This window comes from Camponotus vicinus, unplaced genomic scaffold, assembly GCF_025532165.1.
Source record: "Camponotus vicinus isolate PSW18456_S1 unplaced genomic scaffold, iyCamVici1.0 SCAF_14, whole genome shotgun sequence".
NCBI lineage: Eukaryota > Metazoa > Arthropoda > Insecta > Hymenoptera > Formicidae > Camponotus > Camponotus vicinus.
The window spans coordinates 7,442,243-7,468,624 of NW_028141950.1; the positions used below are offsets into that span (position 1 = coordinate 7,442,243).

General features: G+C 28.1%; 2 protein-coding genes and 1 long non-coding RNA gene across 4 annotated transcripts; 2 read left to right on the forward strand and 1 right to left on the reverse strand.

The window, feature by feature from the left end:
* The first annotated feature begins 408 nt into the window (after positions 1-408).
* On the forward strand, positions 409-7,049 carry LOC145965275 (putative cytochrome P450 6a13). Of its 2 annotated transcripts, none has more exons than XM_083088704.1 (6): positions 409-566; positions 2,152-2,527; positions 2,758-3,283; positions 4,118-4,339; positions 4,521-4,772; positions 4,893-7,049. In XM_083088704.1, exons 2-6 carry the CDS (start codon positions 2,192-2,194, stop codon positions 5,063-5,065), a joined length of 1,509 nt encoding a protein of 502 aa, XP_082944830.1. In that variant the 5' UTR covers positions 409-566; positions 2,152-2,191; the 3' UTR covers positions 5,066-7,049. The 2 variants fall into 2 exon arrangements, with proteins under 2 accessions (XP_082944830.1, XP_082944832.1); XM_083088706.1 differs by having other exon boundaries at positions 439-566; positions 2,188-2,527.
* A 3,830-nt stretch (positions 7,050-10,879) lies between these two features.
* On the forward strand, positions 10,880-19,322 carry LOC145965386 (proto-oncogene tyrosine-protein kinase ROS-like). Its single transcript, XM_083088882.1, has 11 exons — positions 10,880-11,362; positions 11,896-12,037; positions 12,594-12,687; positions 13,436-13,474; positions 13,564-13,899; positions 14,118-14,420; positions 14,644-16,106; positions 17,342-17,443; positions 17,624-17,841; positions 18,108-18,581; positions 18,813-19,322. The coding sequence occupies exons 1-11, from the start codon at positions 11,297-11,299 to the stop codon at positions 19,158-19,160; spliced, it is 3,585 nt and encodes a 1,194-aa protein (XP_082945008.1). The 5' UTR covers positions 10,880-11,296; the 3' UTR covers positions 19,161-19,322.
* A 3,781-nt stretch (positions 19,323-23,103) lies between these two features.
* LOC145964735 (uncharacterized) lies at positions 23,104-24,224 on the reverse strand. The gene is made up of 3 exons (XR_014436546.1): positions 23,992-24,224; positions 23,555-23,633; positions 23,104-23,265 (listed from the first exon to the last, which is right to left on the reverse strand). It is a non-coding gene; the product is annotated as an uncharacterized LOC145964735 (long non-coding RNA).
* Between the last annotated feature and the right edge of the window lie 2,158 nt (positions 24,225-26,382).

Genomic DNA, 26,382 nt, shown 5'->3' on the forward strand with positions numbered 1-26,382 from the left:
TATTCTTAAAAAATTTGTTTTTATTAACATTTATTTCCAAAGAGCTATTTTTCCTTATATCGTTTATCCATACAAAACTTCACGTGTAATCTGGTTAAAAAATTAATTGTTAGTTCAATATATCTGATAAAATGTATTTTATATTTTATGTCTCACACAGTCAGATAATTAATTATAATTAATTATAATTATTGACCGAAAAATGACTGACAATTATTTTATAAGTTAATTTTATTAAATGCAGAGTACATATGCAATAGCATATAGTGTGTAATGATTAAGGAAGGTTATCTAATCAATTACATTTTCTCGTTATTATAACATGCGAAGTCATGTATTCGACATTCTGTATTTGAGATAAATATTCATCATGTAATTTCCGCAATTCATCGTGACTCACCTCCTTACTCGCACATCTTTTATGGTGGCGCGTACGCTTTATAATTTGATCCAACTTAGACCACGACAGCCAGTATCATTTCCAATCACTTCGTGACAAGTTGATCGGCTGAGATAGCTCCGGATGTGTCAATTGCTGTAATCGTCCATTACGTTATCGCCTTCAAGTACGTCATATTTATCATTTATCATTTATTTGGATATTATCTATCATATGTCTTCTGAATCGCGTATAACGAAATATTTCGATTATCATATAAATAATAACATTTTCAAAGATTTTCAAAAGAATTCAAGAATTTCAAAATGTATGTCTCTCTCTCTCTCACACACACACACACAGACAGAGAACGTCCTTAATTCTCGTATTTCAAATCAATCACAGATTTTTTCGCGGAAGTCGTTCATTTGACTATGAAAAGAATGTGAATTATCAATAGATAATTGATTTGAAAAAGTGATGCAATGTGTCTCCATCCATTAATTTAGATACAATAACAATTTACATACAATAACAATGACGTAAGTCAGATATGTTTACATTTTGAAGTGATAAACGGTATCACTGATTTTATTATCGTCGCGTTAATACGATTGTAGCAGTATGCGAATTATTATTTTGGAAGCACAATATTGAAACACATGGTTTAATGCGAAACTTTATATAGAGTGTATAGTTCATTATCTTAGCAACTCTTCTACCTATGTCATTTACGCTCTTGCTAATTTTATCTCCATTTTGCTACTAATTGTAAACGCTCGACAGCATTCCTTCGCGATTTTATGATATAGTATATTGATATAGGGTTTACCAAAAGTGTGGAAACCCCTTAATTTCGAAAAATACGCATTTAAAAAAAAATGTTTCATACAAAAGTTATAGGGTTTTATGTGGCGCATTACACAGCAACATTATTATGACCTCAAATAGCGTTGTCAAGGTTATGTGAAGGTCACCTCCAACTTTTTAAATGGGACACCCTATATGCTTTTGCATATTCTTGTAGCTTATCTCAAGAGCTTTCCAAAACACTATAATTAAGTTAGTTTTCATTAAGTACTTTCCGAGTTATGAAACTTGGAATCATTTCTTAATTTTACATAAACCATAAAATATCTAGTAAAATATTCATTTTTCGATTATCTTACCTTAATACTTTTATGTACAAAATAATGAGAGGAATCAATTGGTGTAAAGAAAAAACATAGTTGTTTTAAAAAAAAAATATGTAACTGTTAATTGCAAATTACATATTTTTTCTTAAAAACAACTATGTTTTTTCTTTACACCAATTGATTCCTCTCATTATTTTGTACATAAAAGTATTAAGGTAAGATAATCGAAGAATTTTAATTAAGATTATGTATTTATAAAAGCATAAAATAAAATTTTACTTATTATTGCTTATCTTTAAATTACATTAATAAATTTTAAATGAAAGATAATTTGCATGTCATAATTTGAATGCGTTACATTTTACGAAACTGCATCATTCTCTTCTTAACAATTTACAAAATTACAAATTGTTACAAATTCTTACAATTTATAAATTATTTACACATATCTATAAGCGACCTATCGATTATTTCGATATCGATAAAACCTGATTAAAAAATTAGTTACAATAAATTTATACTTTGTTAAATATGCATTTAATGCTTATCAAACCTTTTTATTAAATTTTGGATTTGTTGAAATGGATTAAACAATGAGTTTTTATGATGAAATATTAATTATTTTTTCTTTTTTAGCAAACATTGCTCGAAATAATTGATTGGCAATTGCAGAACAATGGGACCTTTTGAAATACTATGCGGTATTGCGGCTATATTTCTCGCTGCTTATTATTATTTTACATCGACCTACGACTTTTGGAAGTCACGTGGCATTCGCGGTCCAAAACCGATACCAGTTTTTGGTAATTTTAAAGACGTTATGCTTAATAAAAAGTTCGCAGGAGATTATTTAATGGAAATATACAATGAGTATAAAAATGAATCCATGATTGGAATATTCACAAGAAAAACACCTATTCTGATTGTAAAAGATCCAGATTTAATTAAGGATATTCTTATCAAAGATTTTTCCAAGTTTGCCGACAGAGGATTTCCTCTTGTCAGTGAAAAAGTATGTAAATAATTTAAATTTTATTATAATATTCGAATTATATATAAACGTGATAACTTCACACATACGATATTTTCCAAAAATCAAAATTATTGAAAAGATTATATTAATTTTAAATAGCCTTGAGTTTTTTATTATTATAATTTATTATAATTTATATAATTCAATTATTATAATTTAATGAAATTGGTAAATTTATTCGACTATAATTGTTTTTTATTATATCGTAGGCTGATCCACTGTCGCAACATCTTCTCGCTTTAGAGCCTAAAAGATGGCGACCTTTAAGGATAAAGTTGTCGCCCGTTTTTACATCTGGTAAGCTAAAAGAAATGTTCTCTTTAATATCGGAATGCGCCGATCATCTTGAACAATATATTGAGAAATTGGTGAGCAAAAACGAGCCTATAGAATGCCGCGAGGTAACGGCAAAATATACGACCGATGTAATCGGTACTTGTGCATTCGGCATCGAAATGAATGCTCTGTCAGACGAAGACAGCGAATTTCGTAGGATGGGAAGAATGGTCTTCACGCCAACCTGGAAAAATATTCTACGGATGAGAATAAGACAAGCCCTTCCATGGCTCTACGAAATGCTCAGTTATATCCTACCAAAATCGGAGGTCAACCAATTTTTCACACGTGTTGTCATAGAAACCATGAATTACAGAGAAACAAATAATGTCATTAGGCATGATTTCATTGATCTGCTGCGGGAGTTAAAAAAGAATCCAGATAAAGTGGGTGATATCAGTAAGTAACGACTGTATACTTTTATGAAAATTTTGTGTGATACAAGAAATTTTTAAAATGATAATTTTTTAAATTTTTGACAATGTTTATGAGTTTTTGTATATACAGGGTGTCCGATTCCTGAGTGACCAAACGAAAAGTAGTAGTAGATTGGGTCAAACTGAGAAGAAAAGTCCTCTACCATTTTGCAAAATTCGCAATAATTATTAAAAAATAAGCAAAAATGTCTCGGTACATGAGAAGCGGTAAACCGCTTATAGTGTGTGATTATTAAGTGATCAAACGAAAAGTGGTGATAGATTGGGTCAAACTGAAAAGAAAATTCCTCTACCATATTGCAAAATTCGCAATAATTATTAAGTTATAGGCAAAAATGTCTCAGAGTATAAGAAGCGGTAGACAGATCGCTTCTCATGCGCTGAGACATTTTTGCCTATAACTTAATCATTATTGCGAATTTTGCAAAATGGTAGAGGACTTGTCTTTCCAGTTTGACCCAATCTACCACCACTTTTCGTTTGATCACTCATTAATCGGACACTGCGAGCGATCTACCGCTTCTCATGCGCCGAAACATTTTTGCTTATTTCTTAATAATTATTGCGAATTTTGCAAAATAGTAGAGAACTTTTCTTCTCAATTTGATCCAATCTACCACTACTTTTCGTTTGGTCACTCAGGAATCGGACACCCTGTATAAATTTATAGATTAATTGCATTATATATTAATATTATACGTTAATTGTAGCCTAATAGTAGATTATTCATAATTTGTAATATTCGATGTAATATTCGAAGAATTAAAATTAATTGTGAAAAAATATCGTATTCCAGAGATGACCGAAAGCTTGATAGCTGCTCAAGCGTTCGTATTTTTCCTTGCCGGTTTTGAAACTTCATCGACGACTATGAGTCATGCGCTTTACGAATTGGCATTAAATCAACAAATACAAGATAAGCTACGTGAGGAAATTGATCAAGAGTACACTAAGCACGGTAGCAATTTAACATATGAAAATGTAAAAGAAATGAATTACTTGGATAAAGTTTTCAAAGGTACATCATTCAAAGAAAAAAATTTAATAATTTGCTATTAATTTTCAGTAGCATTATAATATCAATAGTTTTATTGCTAATAAATTAATTTTTAAAACATATATGTACACATTTCGATAATTTATATTTCACAAACAAATTTTCAAATAATTCTTCCTTACATTATTTTTAATATATGCAGAAACTTTACGAAAATATCCACCAGCGACAATTCTTATGCGACAATCGACATCAAGTTATACTTTCGATGGTACTACACTTGACATATCGGAAAATCAAAAAGTATGGATTCCGATTTTCGCGATTCATCGAGATCCGGATATTTATCCGAAGCCAGATATTTTTGATCCAGAAAGATTTAATAACGAAGCAATACAAACCAGGCATCCGATGCACTACCTACCTTTTGGTGATGGACCAAGAAATTGTATTGGTAAAGTGATATACGTATATTTAAATACATTTCTTTCAGTTCTGTTTGTTTTGCTTTTACATGTAATATTATTTTCATCGAGAAATTTTTCTCATAATAATAATTCTTTTTTATTTTCAGGTGCTCGCTTTGCTGTTTATCAGACAAAGATTGGTCTTATAAAGATACTACGAAACTATAAAGTTGAAGTTTGCGATAAAACGCAAATACCCTACATAATTGATCCTAAAGCATTTCTATTAGCACCAAAGGATGGAATACACTTAAGGATAATTAAAATTAATCGGACTTAATTTAAGCTTTAGTACAATTCTTAAAAAACAAAAGTAAAAAATATCTATAAATTAGAATAATAATAACCATATCCTGATAGCATCAATATATATTTTACTGATATCAAGCGATACAGTAGCGTCGCGACGCCAAGTACATTTATTAGTATTATATAAAAACACAAATTTGTGACACTTAACGACAATCAAGTGGACTGTGAATTTTGTAATATTCATCAATCAAAAGGTAAATATTGTGGTAAAATTTTTCTCATTCCTGTTTAAACATAATATATTTTGACATATTATATATCCCTCTAAAAAAACCTTACAAAGGTAAAAAAAATACGCCAAGTACATAAAAAATATTTTACTTTGTATGCATCTTTAATAAAAAAATTCCTTAAAAATAATTTTTTACAGTAATTTTCCCTCAAAAAATCATTTTTCTAAAAAATAAAACCTCAACAAATAATTTTCATAAAAAAATATTAAAAAATAAAATATCAAAACTAAATATGAAATCAATAATTACTATTAGCCAAGTACTTAAGAGCAATTTGTAAATTTGATATAATATTTGCCGTGAAATATCAATTTTATACAGTAGAAATATTATACACAAATTCTTCCTAAGAAATTAAAACGCATTTCATATTTATTCAGAGAAAATTGATTTTTAAAATATTTAATGAGAATTAGGATTCTTTTAATTCTTAAAACACTTTTTATATAATGTATATAATTTAAAAAAAAAGTTTTACGCAAGTTTTAAATCGCACAGTCTTTAAATCGAAGTAAGTTATGAAAACTTGGCGTGCTCGGGTCACATTATAATACATATAATTTTACAAAGTTTGCGAATTATATACCTGTAATTAATTTCAATTATAGAAATATGTGAATTATAATATGACCCGAGCACGCCAAGTTTTTGTAAGTCGTTTTGGTCTTAATTTTTTTAGTTCCAAATTTACTTGGTAAAGCTTATGATTAATTTCAAAATTAAATATTTCCTAATAATAAAAATGTGTAAATTATAATACGACTCGGGTCAAATTTTTGTATGTAACTTCTTAAATCCTTTAGTTCCAGGTCTACATAGTAAAACTTATGATCTTAAAATAAGTCGATTAGTTTTTCTCTTTTAAATTCAAAATTGGCGATTAATGCAATCGATGTTATTGCAGTAAGTGTTAAATAGTTTTATGACTTACTATTTATAATCTGCAATATAAAATCCGCAATATATTAATGCTATTTCATATATTGTACAAATAATTATTTGGATCATACATAATAATGTATTTTTATATATCATACAAAGTATTGAACTTATTTTGAAAATCATTTTCATTTTGTCGAGAATCTAATACATAAATGCAAGATTGAATTTGTGACAAATATTTCAAATTACAAATCCCTATCAATTGCTTCAATGTACTTGGCTAATTAATGATTGATTTTATATTTAGTTTTGAATTTTTTTTAGGAAAAATATATATTTTTTGAGAGAAAATTTTTATTATAAATTATTTTTAGGGATATTTTTTTATAAACGTTTTGTTGCATACAAGGTAGAATATTTTTTATGTACTTGGCGTATTTTTTTTACCTTTGTAAGGTTTTTTTTGAAGGGATTTCACATCTTTTTGTAAAATTTACATATATTTTTTGAGATAAATTATTTTTAGGGATATTTTTTTTATAATTGCATTATTCTTTATTATAAAATAAAATTTTGTTTCACGTATGAAGAATCAAAGAAAGTTTTTAGAAGTTCAGATGTAATTGAACGATAAGACATGTTGCAATTCTGTCATTGTATTAGATCTTAAACAAAATTGAAATTTAGCCATTACTAGGTCTATAAGAGAAAAAAAAGAAGTTAAAAATTCGAAAACTTAAACAGATGTATGTAATAAGTAAATAATAATAATATAATTACCATAAAAGTTTGATATAAGTTTGTTGCGTATCGTAATAAATATTATTTTATAAGGCAGCATCATCATATATAGTCCATCCTCCCACAACTTAAAATATATTTCCAGTTTTACAAATATGATGTTACTCTTTTCCTATTTCCATGCAACATCTAAACCTTATTCCTACAAGTAATCTATTCATACAAGTTATGGTTACGCAGAAAAAGATTATCTATGTACATAATTATATATAAGTATGTATATCTATAACTCTATAGTTCTATAGTACATAATTATATACATATATATACATATGTATGTGTGTGTGTGTAGAAATTTACATATTTGACTGCGCAACCATAATTATAATTACATAGACATTTATAATTACATAGACATTTGCGTAGACACAAATATAGTTATGCAGAAATATTCTCTACATGTATAATGATAATTATATATATATATATATATATATATATATATATATATATATATATGTGTGTGTGTGTGTGTGTGTGTGTGTGTGTGTGTGTGTGTGTGTGTGTGTGTGTGTGTGTAGAAATGTGTAGAAATTTTCATATTTGACTGCGCAACCATAATTATAGTTACATAGACATTTATTACATTTGCCTGCGTAGACACAAATATAGTTATTATACAGGGTGTCCCTGAGCATGTGCTCACGCACTTGTGAGGAGGTAGAGCGCAGTAAATTAAATAAAGAAATCCTATTCCATGTAACGATTTTTGTAATAATAATAGAAATATTAATTATTGAAAGTTCATCATAGTTACTTTCAAGGTCAATTTTAAGATTGACAGAGGCACTTTCAGAAAAAACGTTTGATACAAAAGTTTCTTATTTTTTCACGTACAATTCGAATCTGTAATAAAAAGTACCATATTCCCCTAAAAAAATTCAACTTCCGATCCGGATGGCGTATTTCCGGTCGGAATCAAAAGTTGAAAATATCACCATTTCTTTATTTAATTTACTGCGCTCTACCTCCTCACAAGTGCGTGAGCACATGCTCAGGGACACCCTGTATATATATATATATATATATATATATATATATATATATATATATATAATTATAAATTACATAATTATATTCCACAAAATGATAACTGTCTATTCTCTTTATTAATATAATATGTCAAAATATATTATGTCTAATCTAAACAGAAATGAGAAAAATTTCACAATATTTACCTTTTGATTGATGAATCACAGTCCACTTGGTTGTCGTTAAGTGTCACAAATCTGTGTTTTTACTAATAAATGCACTCGGCGTCGCGACGCTACTGCGTCGCTTGATAATAACTTTTAATATGTCACTTCTCTTCCTTGGTACGTTATTACACACTACTTTTCTTCCTTGTTCTGCACTATACTTTTATTTTTTACTCTTATTTATTTCTTAAAATCTGTGTTTTTAAACAAGTAACCTGACTGCTTAACGTGTCACTTCTCTTCCTTGTTACACTATTCCGCACTATACTTTAATAAATTTAACTTTCATACGTACGTATACACATACATATACATATCACACGTATGTACGCACATGCACACATATGATTTTGTCTCTTAAAGCATTGTACATATCGAAGCAATAATCATAAATTACGAAAAACTATAGTAGCTCTTTAAATATCTATCATTTGAGATTGAAATATAGGTATAATAATAGAGCAATAAATGGAGTTTTTTAACATATAATCTTTTTTTTTATATCTCTAACGATAATTAATTAGTGACCTATAATACAAAAAATGTTACTTTTGTCCCCAGTCTCCCCTATATATTTATATGTATGTATGTATATGTATATGTATGTATATATGTATATATAATATGATTAATAAAAATTAGTTTTTATTTTGTCTATATTAGAAACGTGAAAAATATGTTTCCTTAACTATGGTTTTAAAAACGTTTTTATAGAAACGTTTCTTATTAATGTTTTACGATTAAAAAATATTGGATACGTGTAAGAAACATATATAAAACGAATATGTGCTACCTCGGGCATCATATCATATCTTAAATTATTTATTGACGACAGCCACGTGTCATAAAACGTTGTGTTACGTCATCTATTGACAATTGATAATTAAAGGTTAACTGTCCATTTGATATCAATGCTGTCTTGTTGCAATGCAGCGGAAATTAAATCAATCTTCAAATTTTATCTCGAAAATATTATAGTTCTAAGAAGTGACGTAGAAGAGATGATATATTGAATTCAATAAATATTATTGTTATATGTATTATCTAACTGATATAAATAACTTATTGTTAGTTAATGAAGAAAAAATTATAGATGGATATGCATGTACTAATACTTGAATGTTTGCTTTCCTACGATACTTATTAGATATTCAACATGTGTATTTTTGTATTTTATATAAGATCTGCACACTTTTTAATGTAATATTAACTATTTTGTAAATTCATAAATGTTAACACACAATTGTAATTTTCTTTTCAAGCTTCTTTTATATTATGTTTTGGAGCTTTCTCCTATTTCAAACTGTACATATAAATCTTTGTACATACATATATCATTGCTGTGGAGGGAATAAATTTTTATAAATTTATAAAATATTTGAAAATACGTCTATTATTATGCATGAATTTAAAAAGAGACCATTATATAAATACTTGTTTAATTATTCTTAGTTATTCTTAACACACAGAATTATTCTTAATTATTCTTAGCAGAATGTTTCTTTAATAATATAAAAATATGTTTGAAAATAAAAATGTTGTATATCATTTAATATATGAATGGACTGAATAAGTCACAAAAGGAGACCGGAGCATTACAAAATTATTTTCAATTATATTTCACGTAATTAAAGTATTTATCACTTTTTTGGAAAAAGTAATTGATTTATAGCGGGAGAAAGAGAGAATTTGATTGGGTACACTAATGCACACTGGTGCATATAAAAATTGTCGAATATAAAATTACAATAGTATAATTAAAATAATAAAGTAATTAATATTATAAGTTTTTTATATTATATTATATTATATATTATATTAAATATATTATGTTAAGTTAATATTAAGTAAAGTTATATACGTTATTATATTATTCGATGCAAATAACGATAAAAATAACTCGTACCATTATTTTAGTTATTTTAGTTATTTATTTGCTATTGGAAATTTGTATTTATTTATACTAGAACTACTAGATTTATACTAAAAACGCTACGTATTGATTCAAACTGCATTATATGAATATCACAGAAAACGTATAAATCACTTTTTTAAATCCATTATTACTTTTCTTATAATCAGAATATCTTCTTATATAGTAAACGTGCCTCTTATGTCAAAGAGAAGATACTCAGAAATAAATTAATATAAAAAGTTTAATAAAATTCATTAAACAATTATATATACATATAATTATTTTTATTTATATATAGAACTATTTTTGTTTTATACATATATAACTTTTTTGTCAAACAGTTTTTAAAGATTTTAATTCTTTTTGAAATAACGCGAGTATCTCCGTGGAGAAAAATAAATTACAAACGGAATGCAGCTAATAAGACGTCATGGCAACACATGATCAGATTGATCATTCGAAGTCAGTTAGTATTGTGATCGCTAGCCAAACACACCGCGTTACTTATCATTTGACTCAAACTGCATCATATGAATATCACAAAAAATTGTGTACAAATAGTTGATTTTGAAAAACAAACGTAGTAACACAATTGTTTGTAGTAACACAATCGTACGAACGAATTGTCATAATTACATATTTAATAAAATATATAGCAAATATTGAAGTGAATTCGATTACAAGCTGCGTGTGCTTGAATATGGCTGAAAATGTTACAAGATCTATAATTCTATAACTTCTTTGATAGTTTGTAATTTGATTGTGGTTATCTTTTTATCAACGTTTTTCTACTATAATATTAATGAAAAAGGAAAGCTGATAATAATTATATTCCTCTCTTCGCTATACAATCAAATGATCATTTTGTATCATTTTGCATTGTCATTTGTTCTCCTAAAAAAAATAGAAATTATTTATTTACTAAGAATTCCCTAATTTAATCTTAAGATATATATTGTGATTGCGACCATAAAAAGAAATCTGAAAGCATAATATTAGAAGATAATAACTTGCGATTTTTTAAAACTGAGTTTTAAAGAATTTATCGAAAATATATGTATATATATGAATTAATATCAATTCGATTAACACATCAGAATTAGTAGGGTGAGAAAAACAATTAACTGAGGATTCAACGGAAACTGATTGAGTGCAAACGTTTACGAAAAATGCAAATTATGTTTGGAACAATTTTATGTGTTTTATTGAAAGGTTTAGTACTGACACACACAAAGGTAACTATCACTTTTATACCGAAGGATTATACCCCTAAGTACAAACGTTATTAAAACTTTAGTAATATCGGCAAATTTTTGAAAAGAAATATGAGTTACAATTGAGGTAATGAGGTAATGAGGTAAAATTGAGAAGAGTTAAATAACCTATCGTGAGAAAGAATCAAATCGTTAGATAAAATTGTTTTAATAATTGCAAAGAGCTACACTTTCGCTTGTACTACTTGCTAAAAGCTGTTATGAATCCTCATTGACTCTCGTTAACCTATTGATTGATTTTATTTTTGACATGAGTTATGTTTGATATACAAGATGTCTTTAAAAAAATAAATAAATAATAGATTTACGATATGAATAAAACTACATCACATATATATCATTTAGGAATGGTATATATCAAACCGGTATTATTAAGCAAACAAAGAACGAATGGCAATTTTTCGTTTAATATTATAATTTAACATTAAAAGCACCAGAAACAACCGATTCAATGATATTCACTTAATTCTTTTCGTATGTTATACTTTATGAAGGATGTTTTAATGTCCGAGAAAAGTGATCATCATATACTAAATTTCAAATCTGACCGGAGTCATTCTGATAGTACTGTGAGAAATGAGCGAGAAGTCGATGAAGTTACACTTGAAAATATTTCTATCATCCCAGAATCTATCGGTAAGTTGCGAAAAAATGCATAAAACATTAATAACAAAATCTATGACGAAAAAGTGTAAATATAATTTAAATTCAAAAGAAAGTAGAAATCAAATCTAAAAATATCTTCCAATAGTGAGAAGAATATAAATTCTATCCCGTCCAAAAAACAAATAGAAAAGCATAATATAATTATAACATTGTACATTGTAAAAATTGTTATGATTTAAGGTAAAGTCAATTTTATTAATTTCCTACTTTGTTTCAAAGCAATCGCAAATATTATACTTCTGATTTCTTAAGCTATAGGAATTTTTCGAAAAGTACTTGTCATTTTATTAAAAGTTATTTATTCGTTTTTGCCATGAATTAACGATTACATTTCTAAATCTTAAATGAAATTCTTATATTATTTTTTTAAAGGTCAATACTGTGCTAATTTCCATATTTTGTAGTTTACATTTATTTTTTCTCTTTCCTTTATTTTCACATTAAATTGTATTTTTTTGATTTACTGAGAGAATCCACTTAATCTTATATATAATTATGTTAATATGTACGATCTTGAAATCTCTAGAAAGCAGTTTGAGCAAGCCAACATCTCTCAGAGCATTTGTACAATTCGACAGTCAATTTACAGAAAAAGTAAACGACATTTTTGTGACATTGAGGTAAGGAATCTAAATTCTCAGTTTGTATTCTTTCATTTTTCTCTCTTTTTCTTAAATTCAACGACATAAAGGATAAACTTCCGAAAACCGATTACCTCCGATTTGAATGAAATTTTGTAAAAAGCTTCTTTTTAGCTTTAAATACAAGCCTGTAAAAGGAATTTTGGCGACTCCTACAAAAAAGTCATTTTTTTAAAGAAAATGATGAAAAATATAATAATAAGGGAAATATATATAATAATAGATAAGATTAGAATATATACACAAAAAAATACTGAACAAAGCTTTATTAGCTTACTAGTTAACGTTACTTTTTTGAACGATACATACGTACTCAGCACAAATCGAAACGTAGACCACGAGTAACGGCTAGCAAAAAATGTAAACAAATCGTAACAAATGTAAACAAGGTCGCGCAACAAGCCAAATACACACACACACACACACACGGGGGGATGCAAGGGGGCCTTCGGCCCCCCTCCCGCACCCACCCCGTCCCCATCGCTTCGCATGGAAAGTTACAAACCCATGTGGAACCTCGCTTTTAAAAAAATGACTTTTTTGTAGCAGTCACCAAAATTCCTTTTACAGGCTTGTATTTTAAGCTAAAAGGAAGCTTTCTACAAAATTTCATTCAAATCGGAAGTAATCGGTTTTCGGAAGTACATCCCGACATAAATATATCAAAATATTCATTCTGTTGTAATTTTGTTAAATATAAAATGGTTAAAATTTTATTTTTTCACAGATGGAACCAACCTAAATTTACCGATGAAATAATACTAGGGTAGTACACCCCGACATAAATATATCAAAATATTAATTCTGTTGTAATTTTGTTAAATATAAAATGACTAAAATTTTATTTTTTCACAGATGGAACCAACCTAAATTTACCGATGAAATAATACAAGGGTATACATTGCAATGTTTTTTCATCGAGGACTTAAAAGAGATTCAAATCTGTGACGATAAAAATATCACAACTACAAAATTGGAGCACACGGTGCACAATCTAATATCTAACACGACATATTATTTTCGAGTACGTGCGCATTTAATTGCGCCTAAAATTGTTGCTGGTCCTTACACGGATTTAATCAACGTGTCGACTACACATGAAAATCCAATACCTAAATTATTACTCTCATCGAGAAAAGGTATGGAAATATTGGACGTGGATTTAGGCATTACTAATTTCGTAATGTCAAAGTACGTATATTGATAAAATAAATAGTTATAATTATTATAAATTATTTTTAACACTAACTATAAAATTAAAGTTATTATTATTATTATGCTCAAGTTTATTATTATCAACATTATAGTAGTAATAACTATAAAATTAGAAATCTCAACTATAATTTTTTACTATACAATTATAGTTCCTTTTTTCGGATCAGTAATAGAATATAGCTCCTTTTTTTCAGATTTGTACGATATGCCGTTTATTCGATACAAGAACATAGAATTTATGGGATGGTCGGAAAAGACCTAATAACATTAAAGATTAATGAAAATAATATCACAAAAATGGCTAGCTTAGATCATTATCTACATAATCTTTGCATTGACTGGGTAGCAAGGAATCTATATATGACCTATCACAACTCAGACTACACTTATATTGTAAAGTTCGATTTAACAATGTGGGAAAATGGCATAATTGAATTTGATGAGATTTTCAAATCAAAAAATCATTATGACCGTTTATATGTATCACCGTCTATAGGGTACGTTTACTACCGTTCACCTGAAAAAATAATTTTCCATTAAAGATTTATGCATATTTGTAATTTTCCTATAATTTTACGTGGTTTTATAATTAAGATCATAAGTTAAAAAGATAATAAGTTTTTATATAATTGTAAGAATTTCGAATTTTCACTGCATATAAATTTCTGTTTTTGTTAAAATAATGTTTTATAATGAGTAAAATAATTACATATTTTTTAGAACTTTATATTACGTATCATACAATTGGACGAATACAGTATATAATGAACATAATATAATGAAATATCATCTCGATGGAAAAATCGAGCAAATTGTTCGGATAAATGCATTCATTTGTTCATTTCATTATGTAAATTCTTTTAATATAGATATGATAATTGATAACATGAATAATGAGGAACCGTTAATTTACTGGTTCAATACTGATGACATATTTGTGACAGACATTAACGTTTCTATGTGCAAAATGATTTTTCAAGAGGAATACAGTGGTAACATCCGATTCCAATCTATGAAGATTGACAAGACGAAAACAAACATTTACATTTTAGCATTTATTAAATTGTATTATAATTCTAAATATATATACGATTTGAAAAATAAATATATAAGTCTCAAGCGCGTAAATGCAGCCGAATATGTTCAAAAGATAATAAGCTCAGATGTTTTTAGTAGAATTCATGCTTTTGATAAATCTTTACAACCATATCCTCCAATGAGATGTCTGACACCTGACGAAAAAGTTTATAATTTTGAGAATGTGAATGCAACGGCAAACAGCATCATTGTAAATCTTCCGGAGCCGGTTGTAAAGAGTGGATGCAAAAAATATAATTTACCAACTACTGTATATACTATCTCTGTAAGCCATTGTTTAGACAACAACCTCAACAAGTCTGAGAAATTCAATGTGCAGACGTGCCAGCGATATTATGTGATTCAGAACTTAACACCATTTACAGAGTACAAATTGAAGTTTACTTTAAGCAATTTTTACTTTGATCAATTATCAATAAATCCATTCGATTCGAATGTGATACCAATAAAAACTAATTCGGGCAAGCTTAATGCACCAGAAAACATAAGTGTTCTAACTTTGACGCCTACTATAGCAGTAGTTCATTGGATGCCACCCAAGAAATTGAACTGCGCGGCCGTGACCTACGAAGTGCATTGGAAGTCAGTTACATTAGTGAACGGCACGCAACGAAAGAGCAAACAATTAATCAATGTGCCGAAACGTATGGCAGACGGCAGATTTTTCACAAAGATTAACTTGTCACTAATAGTACAAAATTACTTGATATACGTGCGTGTGTATCCAATTAATTTCAGCGATTTGTACAACGAGAGTTTAAGCAAGATCACTCACATATACTCAGAACCAAACAATATTACTTCGAGCGGCGTCAACATAAATAGCATGAACATTTCATGGATCTCAAACATTAATCTGCTGCACTCTCCTACACTAGAGTACAAAGATATTGCAGCAGAAAAGTGGCAAACAATGAATTATATTGAAATGAATGATAACAATGAAGTAATATACCATGTCCAAAATTTACAATCGGGAACTTTATACAAGTTTCGCTTGATATTGAGATACCTCGAATATGAGGAAAATTTTATATGGCCGGCTGATGAAAGATTTATTTTTTCAACACATGGTAGCAAACGTGGTAAGTAAATGAAAATACCCATACAGCACAATAAGATTGCAGACATATTGAAGAATAATTTCATTGAAACATTGCAATATTGCAAATCGATTGCGAAACTCTACTGAATTATTGTTATAAGATTGTGATGAAGTTAAGCTGTCGCTTTTCGCAATGAAATATTGTAGCAATATTACAATGTAATATATTGGAAAGAGTGCAATGTTATTGCAACCATATTTTTGTTTTTGATGGATGAATATCTTGGAAACATTTGATTAAATTAAAAAGCTTGATATAAATAGAAGTTTGCAATATCTATGATAATCATATCTAAGATAATATATTGCGAAATTATATTTAAACATAATCATATAACATAAAATGTTATATTTTTATACAAAATTACTTTAAACTCTTACTAACAAATCACTTTTTTTATTTTAAATGTTTTTTATACTCTTATAATGGGGTATATATATATATATATATATATATATATATATATATATATATATACACACATTATAGTTGTAGAACTAATTAAACATTACTAATTATATTTTTACTTAAAAATTTTAAAGATCCGTTATAATTATATATATTTGCATGTAAAAATAATTATATATATTTGCATGTAAAAATACATAAAAATGTTAAGAAAAATATAGTGATAGATATAATAGTATCTATATACTTAATATAATAAAAAGATATATTATCTTTGAAGATTAATATCGTACATGAAGTGAAAATATATCATAAAATATATTGTAACATTGATATAAAATGTTATCTATATTTTAATAAAAAAATAGCAATGCTTATCTTTAGCTTAGAATTAAATTTACTCGACTGATATTATTTCTGTGTCATCATTTCATTTGATTTCTGCAAAAAAGTAAAATTCATCGCATATATATACAAATATAAAAAAATATATTATTACATTATTTTCATAGATAAATTAAAGAGTGTTATAGTTTTACAATGTTTTCAAAATATAAATATCATGTTGCTATAATATCTAATTCATATTTTGTTCATTGCAATTTGTAATATTGCAATATTGTTGCAAAGTAGTTGTAACATTCTGTGCTGTATAGATATTATAATATTATGTGCTAATTTTTTTAGATATGAATAGGCCTAAAATTTAAAAAAATTAAATTTTTGCAATAAGGTTATAAGTAAAAATAAATTTGTAAAAACATACACACACGAAGATATTAACATTATATTTTTGCTTCATATAGATATTCGGAGCACTCCTGAAATAATAGCGAAAAAATATTACTTATTATTGACGTTAAGTTTTATCGTTATAGTTACTATAATCTGCGTCTACTTTTATCGTTGTAAGTATATTTGATTTAGGTATCGACTTGAATTATAGATTATACATATATATCTGATATATCTAAAAATTTTCTGAAAATAGTAATTTACTTATATAAAACTAAACGAATTAATTTACTAAAAAACAGTAAATTTTATAACACATATTGTTACATAATTAAATCAAAATTTTATAACAGTGTATCGTCAACGCAGAGGTAATAATGAACAATTTTTGTCTTCAACAATGACCGATGTAGAATTGGCGATTCTACATGAAGTACCTTGCCGAAACACTCAATTCAATACGATTTACAGTCCTATGCTACATTATAACCCGGATGAATGTGCGATAACTAAAGTCGCACGTAAACAAATTACATTTACAAAACTTCTTGGTAGCGGCGCATTCGGAAAGGTAAAAATTAATTTTTTCAAGCAATGTTTCAAATTAATTTCTGGATCAACAAAACAGATATGCATCTTCTAATAAAGATATAAATTACATTAATTTTTATAATAGATTATAAGTAATATAAAATTTAGATGAGACAACAAACATGCACTTTATTATACATTTTTCGTTGAATTATTTAATATAAAGTAAAGTATAATATTACTTGACATTAAACTATACATTTTCTAATGAAGTACGCATGTAAATTTGTGTGAAATATTTCGCAGGTATTTCAAGGAAATGTGAAAAACTTAGAAAAATCGGGCACAGAGATATCCGTTGCAATAAAAATGCTTCGAAAAGATGCTTCTTCCCTTGAGAAAAAGAAATTTTTAAAGGAAGCCAAGCTTATGAATCATTTTCAACACAAACATATATTAAGATTGTTGGCTGTTTGTTTAGATGGAGATTCTCCGTTACTAGTGTTGGAATTGATGGAAACTGGTGACCTGTTAAAATATTTGAGAGATTGCCGAAATTTGCAAGCGTCAGATTCGTATGCTCTGCGTTTGCAGGATTTGCTCGCCATGTGCGAAGATGTTGCGCGAGGTTGTTGCTACTTGGAAGAGTTGCGTTTCGTACATAGAGATCTAGCGTGTCGCAATTGTTTAGTATCTTCGAGAAATCGCGAGAATCGTGTCATCAAAATTGGAGATTTTGGACTGGCTAGAGATATCTACAAGGATGATTATTATCGCGTGGTAAATACAATTATTAAAAAAAGTTAATGATTAAAAAATGAATTCTTTTGAAAATACTTTCCATTTTTTTATCATAATAGTATCGTGCATTGTTTCTTTAAGTAATATAGAATATAAGTAGTTTTTATTTATATAAAGCAAGAGATAAATGAACGTTTTTTATTTTGCACACATTCTAAAAACGAACAACTTGAATCAGAAAATTAAATTTTTGTTTTAATCATGTTTTAGAAAGGAGAAGGTGTGTTTCCTATTCGCTGGATGGCATCCGAATCTTTGATAATTGGAATATTTACTTCTCAAAGCGATGTTTGGTCATTTGGAGTATTAATGTGGGAAATTACATCGTTGGGTGAGCAACCTTATATTGGCAAGACTGATGAAGAAGTGATAAATTATGTACGTGCTGGAGGCAGGTTGCCGATGACTCTTAACTGTCCTTCAACGTTGTACCAGTTGATGCTACGTTGCTGGAGTGCAGCGGCTGCTAGACCAAATTTCAAATTTTGTCTGAAAAATATTATAGCATTAAGAAAGAACATGGAAGATGCCTTACTGAGTCCAGTCGATACTATTTAGCCGATATAATTAAATTAATGTTTATCTTGTTTTCCAAACGATTCAATAAATCTTAATGTAGAAAAAATATTTCTAGAATATTTCTAAATTGATTCTGTTATTTTTAGGTTTAATCTTAATATTAGATTTATCAATGAAAATAAAAGAAATTTTTTAATCTTACCGTCCATAAAATTTTGATTATTAAAAAATATCACATCCGTTTTCATGATTGTACAAAATAAAATAATATAATGATATATCTAATTTGTGTTTTTGAGTAATCGAAGCGAAATCTAATGATTGCGATTATATATATATACTATTATTTAAATTAATTCGACGTTAAAGAAGCGTATCGTCGTTGAACTACTACCAAAATCATTGCTTTCGGAAATTGCCAGGAAAACCTGGGATTAGTTCCAACCTTACAATAAAAATTCCCAATTTTTAACAGGGCACTAGACATCGCGAATGGATCTCACAAGAACCGGTGAGAAATAATCCATGATGAAAATCGTTTCGACTCCTCGGCGGTACGAGCCACGCAACTTTTATTAACGTTTATTTAACGGAAGGAACAACGATAACTCTTTTATTAAAACGACAATCTCATCTAAGAACGCGGAAAAAACATAGTGTTTTCGCAACCATAATTTATTAATTTATTTATTAATATCTTCCGATACGAAATTCGTAAATACACAAATATAACCGAAGAAACAAATTATTAAATTCATAATAATTAACTCGCGATTCTATAATATCGAAGGTGATCGTTTAATTTTATGAAGCTAATATTTAATCGTTGACTTAACACATCGAATCTTCATACTCTTATTCCATATTTCTTTTATTTAATTAGCGCAATATTCAGGAATATTTCACGAATATTTCACGAATTATTTCACGAATTATTTCACGAAAGGGACAGCGATAAGATCCTTTATTAAAATGGCAATTTCGTCTAAGAATGCGAAAAGAACGAGGGAAAAACACGGTGTTTTCGCAACCGTAATTTCTTAGTTTATTTATGAATATTTTCCGATACGAAAAAAAAAATTCGTAAATACAAATATAACTGAAAAAACAAATTATTAAATTCATAATAATTAACTCGCGATTCTATAATATCGAAGGCGATCGTTAAATTTTGTGAAGCTAATATTTAATCGTTGACTTATCACATCGAATCTTCACTCTCTTATTCGACATTTCTTTATATTTAATTAGCAACATTTAGGAATATTATCTAACGAGAGGGACAGCGATAAAATTCTTTCGTTAAAATGATAATCTTGTATAAAGACGCGAAGAGAACGCGGAAAGAACACGGTATTTTCGCAATCATAATTTAATAATTTATTTTAAGAATATTCAGTTCCGCGCGATATGGAATTCATAAATAAGTAAATAAAGCTAACGGAAAGCATATCATTAAATTTATAATAATTGACTCGCGATTCTATAACGAAGGTGTCCGTCAAATTTTATAATGCTTATATTTAATCATTAATTTAGCATCGAATTTTTACATTCTATATAAAAATTTTCCGAATTTATTAATGACTCTTTGACATGAAAATACAAACAGTTACTCTTCTATGAATATTCCAAAAATATATACTACAGAAACAAATACTTTAATTTAATGAATTACTATTATGTTAATTACTATTATGTAATCATTATACGTATACTTTCGATAATTTTTCCTGTAATTTGCATAAGAATTTACAATCGTAAATACAATTTCATATAATATAATTATAGTCATAATGGTATTGTATTTTACAATTAAAATATCAATCTTAGATTATAATTAAAATACAATTATAACTATTTATAATTTACAATTTACAATTTACAAATTTATGATGCTATCAATATCAAATAATAATATTCGATTTATTCAAATATTTAATAACATCGTTCTAATAATTTGATATTGATAGCATTAACATTTGGATTAAATATTATATTTGATTTAAGGGGGGAAGACCCTCCAGACAACAGGTTTTTCAATAATTTTTTACAAAAAACTGAGAGTATTTATTACATTGAATGAAATTACATATTGACATTGATGTTCAAATGTATACACACAAATTTTTTTATAAGAAAAAAAAACAAAATGGCGGCGCTACAGCTGCTCAAACTTGGCTCCTTCAATTTGCGCTGTGGAATGCCCAGCCCCTTGTAGTCAACTGAAATCAACCAATCAAAAGTTTTTCATTAAAATAAGTTATTTCGCTTTGTATGTACCTATTTTTAACGAAAAAAAAAAATGAAAATTTGAACACAAAAAGAAAAAAATTACACTCTTTTTTTTATAAACAAATTGTTAAAAACAATATTTTTAGTAATAATTATTACTAAAAATATTGTTTTTAACAATTTAATTTTTTTCTTTTTGTGTTCAAATTTTCATTTTTTTTTTTTTCGTTAAAAATAGGTACATACAAAGCGAAATAACTTATTTTAATGAAAAACTTTTGATTGGTTGATTTCAGTTGACTACAAGGGGCTGGGCATTCCACAGCGCAAATTGAAGGAGCCAAGTTTGAGCAGCTGTAGCGCCGCCATTTTGTTTTTTTTTCTTATAAAAAAATTTGTGTGTATACATTTGAACATCAATGTCAATATGTAATTTCATTCAATGTAATAAATACTCTCAGTTTTTTGTAAAAAATTATTGAGAAACCTGTTGTCTGGAGGGTCTTCCCCCCTTAATACACATATATTTTTAGGTTTTAAAATAAAATATAACATGTTAAGATTTCTTAAACGTTAATAATTATGCAATTTCTTTAATATTTCTGAAGATAATTTTGATAATTTAAATTTCACTTTTAATACATTTTTATTTTTCAAACATGTTATATTTATTTTCACAACGTTTTTAAAAATAAATTCAACTTAATTAAAATAATTTTAATTTACCCCTAGGATTATTGGAATATTAAAAGAAAGAATGAATCTTTCTTAATAGCCCTAACAACCCTACTATTAAAGGATTCTAATAATTTTAATAGCTCTAACAATCCTACTATTACAGAATTCTAATGATCTTAAGAGCCCTAACAACCCTAATATTAATAGAAGAATTCTAATGATTTTACTTAATAGCCTTAACAACCCAACTTCCTGATTAACTAAAATTATTCGAGATTTGAGGAACCTATCTCTAATCATCACCTTACCTAATCATGTATATATTTTAGTCACGTGCCCTAACCGCGTGCCCTAACCGTACTCTTCAGGCCAGTTGAACCTACCTTTCGTTGATCCTGGCCACTTTCTTTCTCGATCTCTAATCAGAGATCGAAGAAGAAAATAATTACTCCTCCTTTTGCCGGATAATTACCGGCAAAAGAGCGTGAAATATTTACGCTCATTTAGTAACGATCGTTCGATTTCACGATCGTTCGTTAAATATTGAATATAACTTTATTTTAACTGAAATAAAGCCAAATTACTACAAATTTCTATAAATTATATTTTATAATAAAATATAAAATTAATATGTGTATTTATCATATTCCAAATTATTTAATTAATTAATCATTTGGCTTTATATTAAGTTAAAGTAAAGTTTAAAAACAATATCTACAAACAAATTTTACGATGGATAAGCCATGAGCAATTAGAAGATAAGTGCGTATTATAAGAAATTATAAGAATAAATTATAAGAATAAATTAGCATCAAAAATTGATAAAATTGATAATTGTTAATGCGTGTCCTTTATTTAATAAATTAGACAAAATCTTTACAAAAAAATCTTTTCTTGATCACTTCTTTTTTTTAATTAATATTTCAATATATTTTCGCAATAGATGCAAAGCATAAGTTCGAAAGAACTTGTTAAATTATTTAATTTAATTTAATTAATATAATTTAATTATTTTATTTAATTTATTTAATTTAATTATTTAATTTAATTTATTTAATTTAATCCTAGCTCATCCATTTTAAGGCAACGGATTTATCTACAATCTACAATCTACATCTACATCTACATCTGCAATTTCTACAAATCCGTTACTTTAAAGTTAAATGAAAGTATTTTTCACTCACCGACACTGATGCGCAACAGCGGAGTTGTTGTTATCGAAGCTAGTTGTCTGTAACATACAAATATAAAATTCATTTATAATAATGCTCACAAAATGCAATTAATATTTTTAAAAATTTTTATCGCGCGGAATTTTATATCCGATGTGTAAAATAATAAGCAGATAAACACGTATGGAAAAATTTTATAAATTTTTGACTGTTTTTTAAATAGAAAATTTTATATGACTTTTATAAAAATCTTTCTCTTTAATTCATTTAAATAATAAGATCGAATTATTGTTCGTTTATAACAAGTTAACGATTTATAACAATTAATATATAAATAATAATATTCACCATCAGGTTGTTCCGCCGGTGCAGGATGCCTCTCCCAGGCCTGCTCCTCCTCTCAGATCATCAGGGTTGTTGCATCGATCTATAACATACAAAAGAAGATTCTAATGTAGCAGCGTTCAAAATAATTAATATTTCAAAAATTATTGTATACATTGAATTTTATATTCGATGCATATAATAATAGCAGATTAATAAAATAATTCCATAAATTTTAAAAAACATTACTAATAATTCTCTTATAACTTTATAAAAGCTTACACCTTTACAAGATTATAGCTTTAATTTAAAAATCTTTTTCTTTAATTCTCTCTTATTTAAATATAAATAAAAACATCAAATTAATTGTTGCGATTAATTGTTTAATTTAAATTATAATAAATATATTTAATATTTAATATATAATACAATTACAAATTACAAATAAATAAATTGCTTACCAGAAGGTTGCTCTGTCGGAGCCTGATGCCTCTCCTAGGCCTCCTCCTCCTCTCAGTCTTAGACGCGCGATACTTAACGCACTCCCGCATTCACGAGCGATATTTTTATATCGCTATTTTCGCTATTTTACGCGCGATACTGAACGGCACTCCCGCACTATTTCGGTACGATAAAAAATTTTCTATTTGATCGCGCGATGTATATACTTAATATGTATATACTTTGAACGGCACTCCCGGTTTCGGTACGAGCGAAAATCCCATTTCACTTACGAGACTCAGCTTCGAGTCAACAGGTCGGGAATGCAACGATACAACGAGCAAGGATTAAGCCCAAACCGGAAAGAAGACGAAACGATTGACGGAAATAGAGGAAAATGAAGTTCACCTCACAAGCTCTTTTTCGCGCATAATTATCCTATCTCGTATCGAACCTGGACCCGCTAAGCACGATTTCAGGTGCTCCGCCCGGACATATTATGCCTCTCGCATCTCTCGGTTGCTATATGCTACACCAGGCTAGTAGACGGCAAAAGAAGAGGATACCCACATTTTTTAAATGCTAACATTCAGCAATTTAGAAAATGGGGAGGCAACCCCTTTTACCGAGCGAAAATCGTGCCTAGGGGAATTCACTCGACTCCTCGACAGGGTTAACACACACAGTGCGTGTGGCTGTAGACGAGCAAAGAGAAGGGACCCATTGACGACCATTCCGAGCAATCGATCGAGTTCTAACTAATTCGGGCCGAATCACTTGACGAAGCACGAAGCAAGAGTGTACGTTGCATAGCAACGTGTGCAAACTCGAAACATCCCAGTTAGTTGGCATCGGAAGTAGAGACTCGTGACAATAAATGAAATTGGGATTTTATATGAAAAGTCCAAAAGTTCCGCGAAAACGCGACGACGCGAGAAAACTACAACGCGAAAACGCGGTAACGAAGCGCTTGCCGTGCGCGGCACGTTGACGGCACCGACGACGCGAAAGGGTACTTAGCTTCCCATTCAGACACCTTAAGATTTATCATAAATAGAAAAATTTAAGATAAACCTCAAGGCACCATCCAAGTACTAAGCCCTCCCACCGCGACAAGGTGTACCCCATGGGAGGGTTATATTATATATAATTTTATATATAATATAATACATAATTTGAAATTTATTTTGTAATATAGTACATAAATTTAAATTCGCAAATATAAACGATAAATAAAAATATAAAGGATAAGAGAACATCTATTATACAAAGCAATGTTCAAAATAATTGATTTTAAACCTAATTATTGCGCGCAATTAATTTTTACATTTTTACTTTTAAATAGATATATTTTAATATTATAAACTGCGTAATTACAAAATAATTTATATTTCTTAGATATAAACTTTTAAAAATATGATAAATAAAAAAATATAAATTTTTTTATATATGAAATATTTAAATAAATATATTAATTTGAAATGTTTTATAAAACATAAAAGTATCTGAAAATATTAATTAATAAAAAATTTTATAAATGTTTTAATTATTTTAAAATAAAATGGAATATTTTTTATAAGTATATGTATTATATATGTTACAATTTAAAATCACTATTAAATCACAATCAAAGAAATAAAACGAAACGAGAAATATGTATATTTTGAATATATAATTATTGATAAATAATTTATATATTGTTGCGTCCGCGGAACGCGGTATATATCGAACGCGATATACTATATCGAACGCGCGCGACACAATCGGCATACGCTGACGCTCGTGCACTCGTAAATAATAACGCGATTTAAGGTGCACAAGAATTTTAATAAATCGCGAGTAACATACAAGAATTCAGAATAATCGTAAAATGGATCACAAATAGACGCGCGTCCGCACAACTTGACAGCTGGGCTTAGCTAGACTCTCTGACAGTCGTTGTTTATAACAATATCTTGACAACACGCGCGAAAACGATCTTCTTCGAAAGAATTCAAAGGGTGACGAATACATTCAGCGGGACGGGACGCGGGGACGCAACAATATAATAAATAATGAATGTGATAAATAATTTATATTAATGACTTACATCATATCTTATTGATCCATCCACTTCCAAAATCTCCTTTTTTCTTTTGCTTCCTTCGCTCTTTTCTCGTGGCACTTTAATCCTCGTTGCACTTACACTTATTCACGAAAAGTTCCTCGTTGCACTTGCAATTGTGTTTAGAGAAAGAATTTGATAATATGTGAAACGTCTCACATCACTACTTCACTGCTCAAGAGCCACTGAGCGAATGATCGTAAGTCAAGAACATTACCGCGGTACTGTTTATATCGCCAGGGTCGACTGTGTAAAGAAAGAATTTGATAATATATGAAACGTCACTACTTTATTGCTCAAGGTTTCT

Bases quoted from the DNA above. Each gene is read 5' to 3' on its own strand.
- LOC145965275 (XM_083088704.1), top strand. From the start codon at position 2,192: ATGGGACCTTTTGAAATACTATGCGGTATTGCGGCTATATTTCTCGCT. The intron at 2,528-2,757 runs GTATGTAAATAA...ATTATATCGTAG, and splicing joins TTCCTCTTGTCAGTGAAAAA to GCTGATCCACTGTCGCAACA. The intron at 4,773-4,892 runs GTAAAGTGATAT...TTTTATTTTCAG, and splicing joins TGGACCAAGAAATTGTATTG to GTGCTCGCTTTGCTGTTTAT.
- LOC145965386 (XM_083088882.1), top strand. From the start codon at position 11,297: ATGCAAATTATGTTTGGAACAATTTTATGTGTTTTATTGAAAGGTTTA. The intron at 12,688-13,435 runs GTAAGGAATCTA...ATTTTTTCACAG, and splicing joins GACATTTTTGTGACATTGAG to ATGGAACCAACCTAAATTTA. The intron at 14,421-14,643 runs GTACGTTTACTA...CATATTTTTTAG, and splicing joins TATGTATCACCGTCTATAGG to AACTTTATATTACGTATCAT.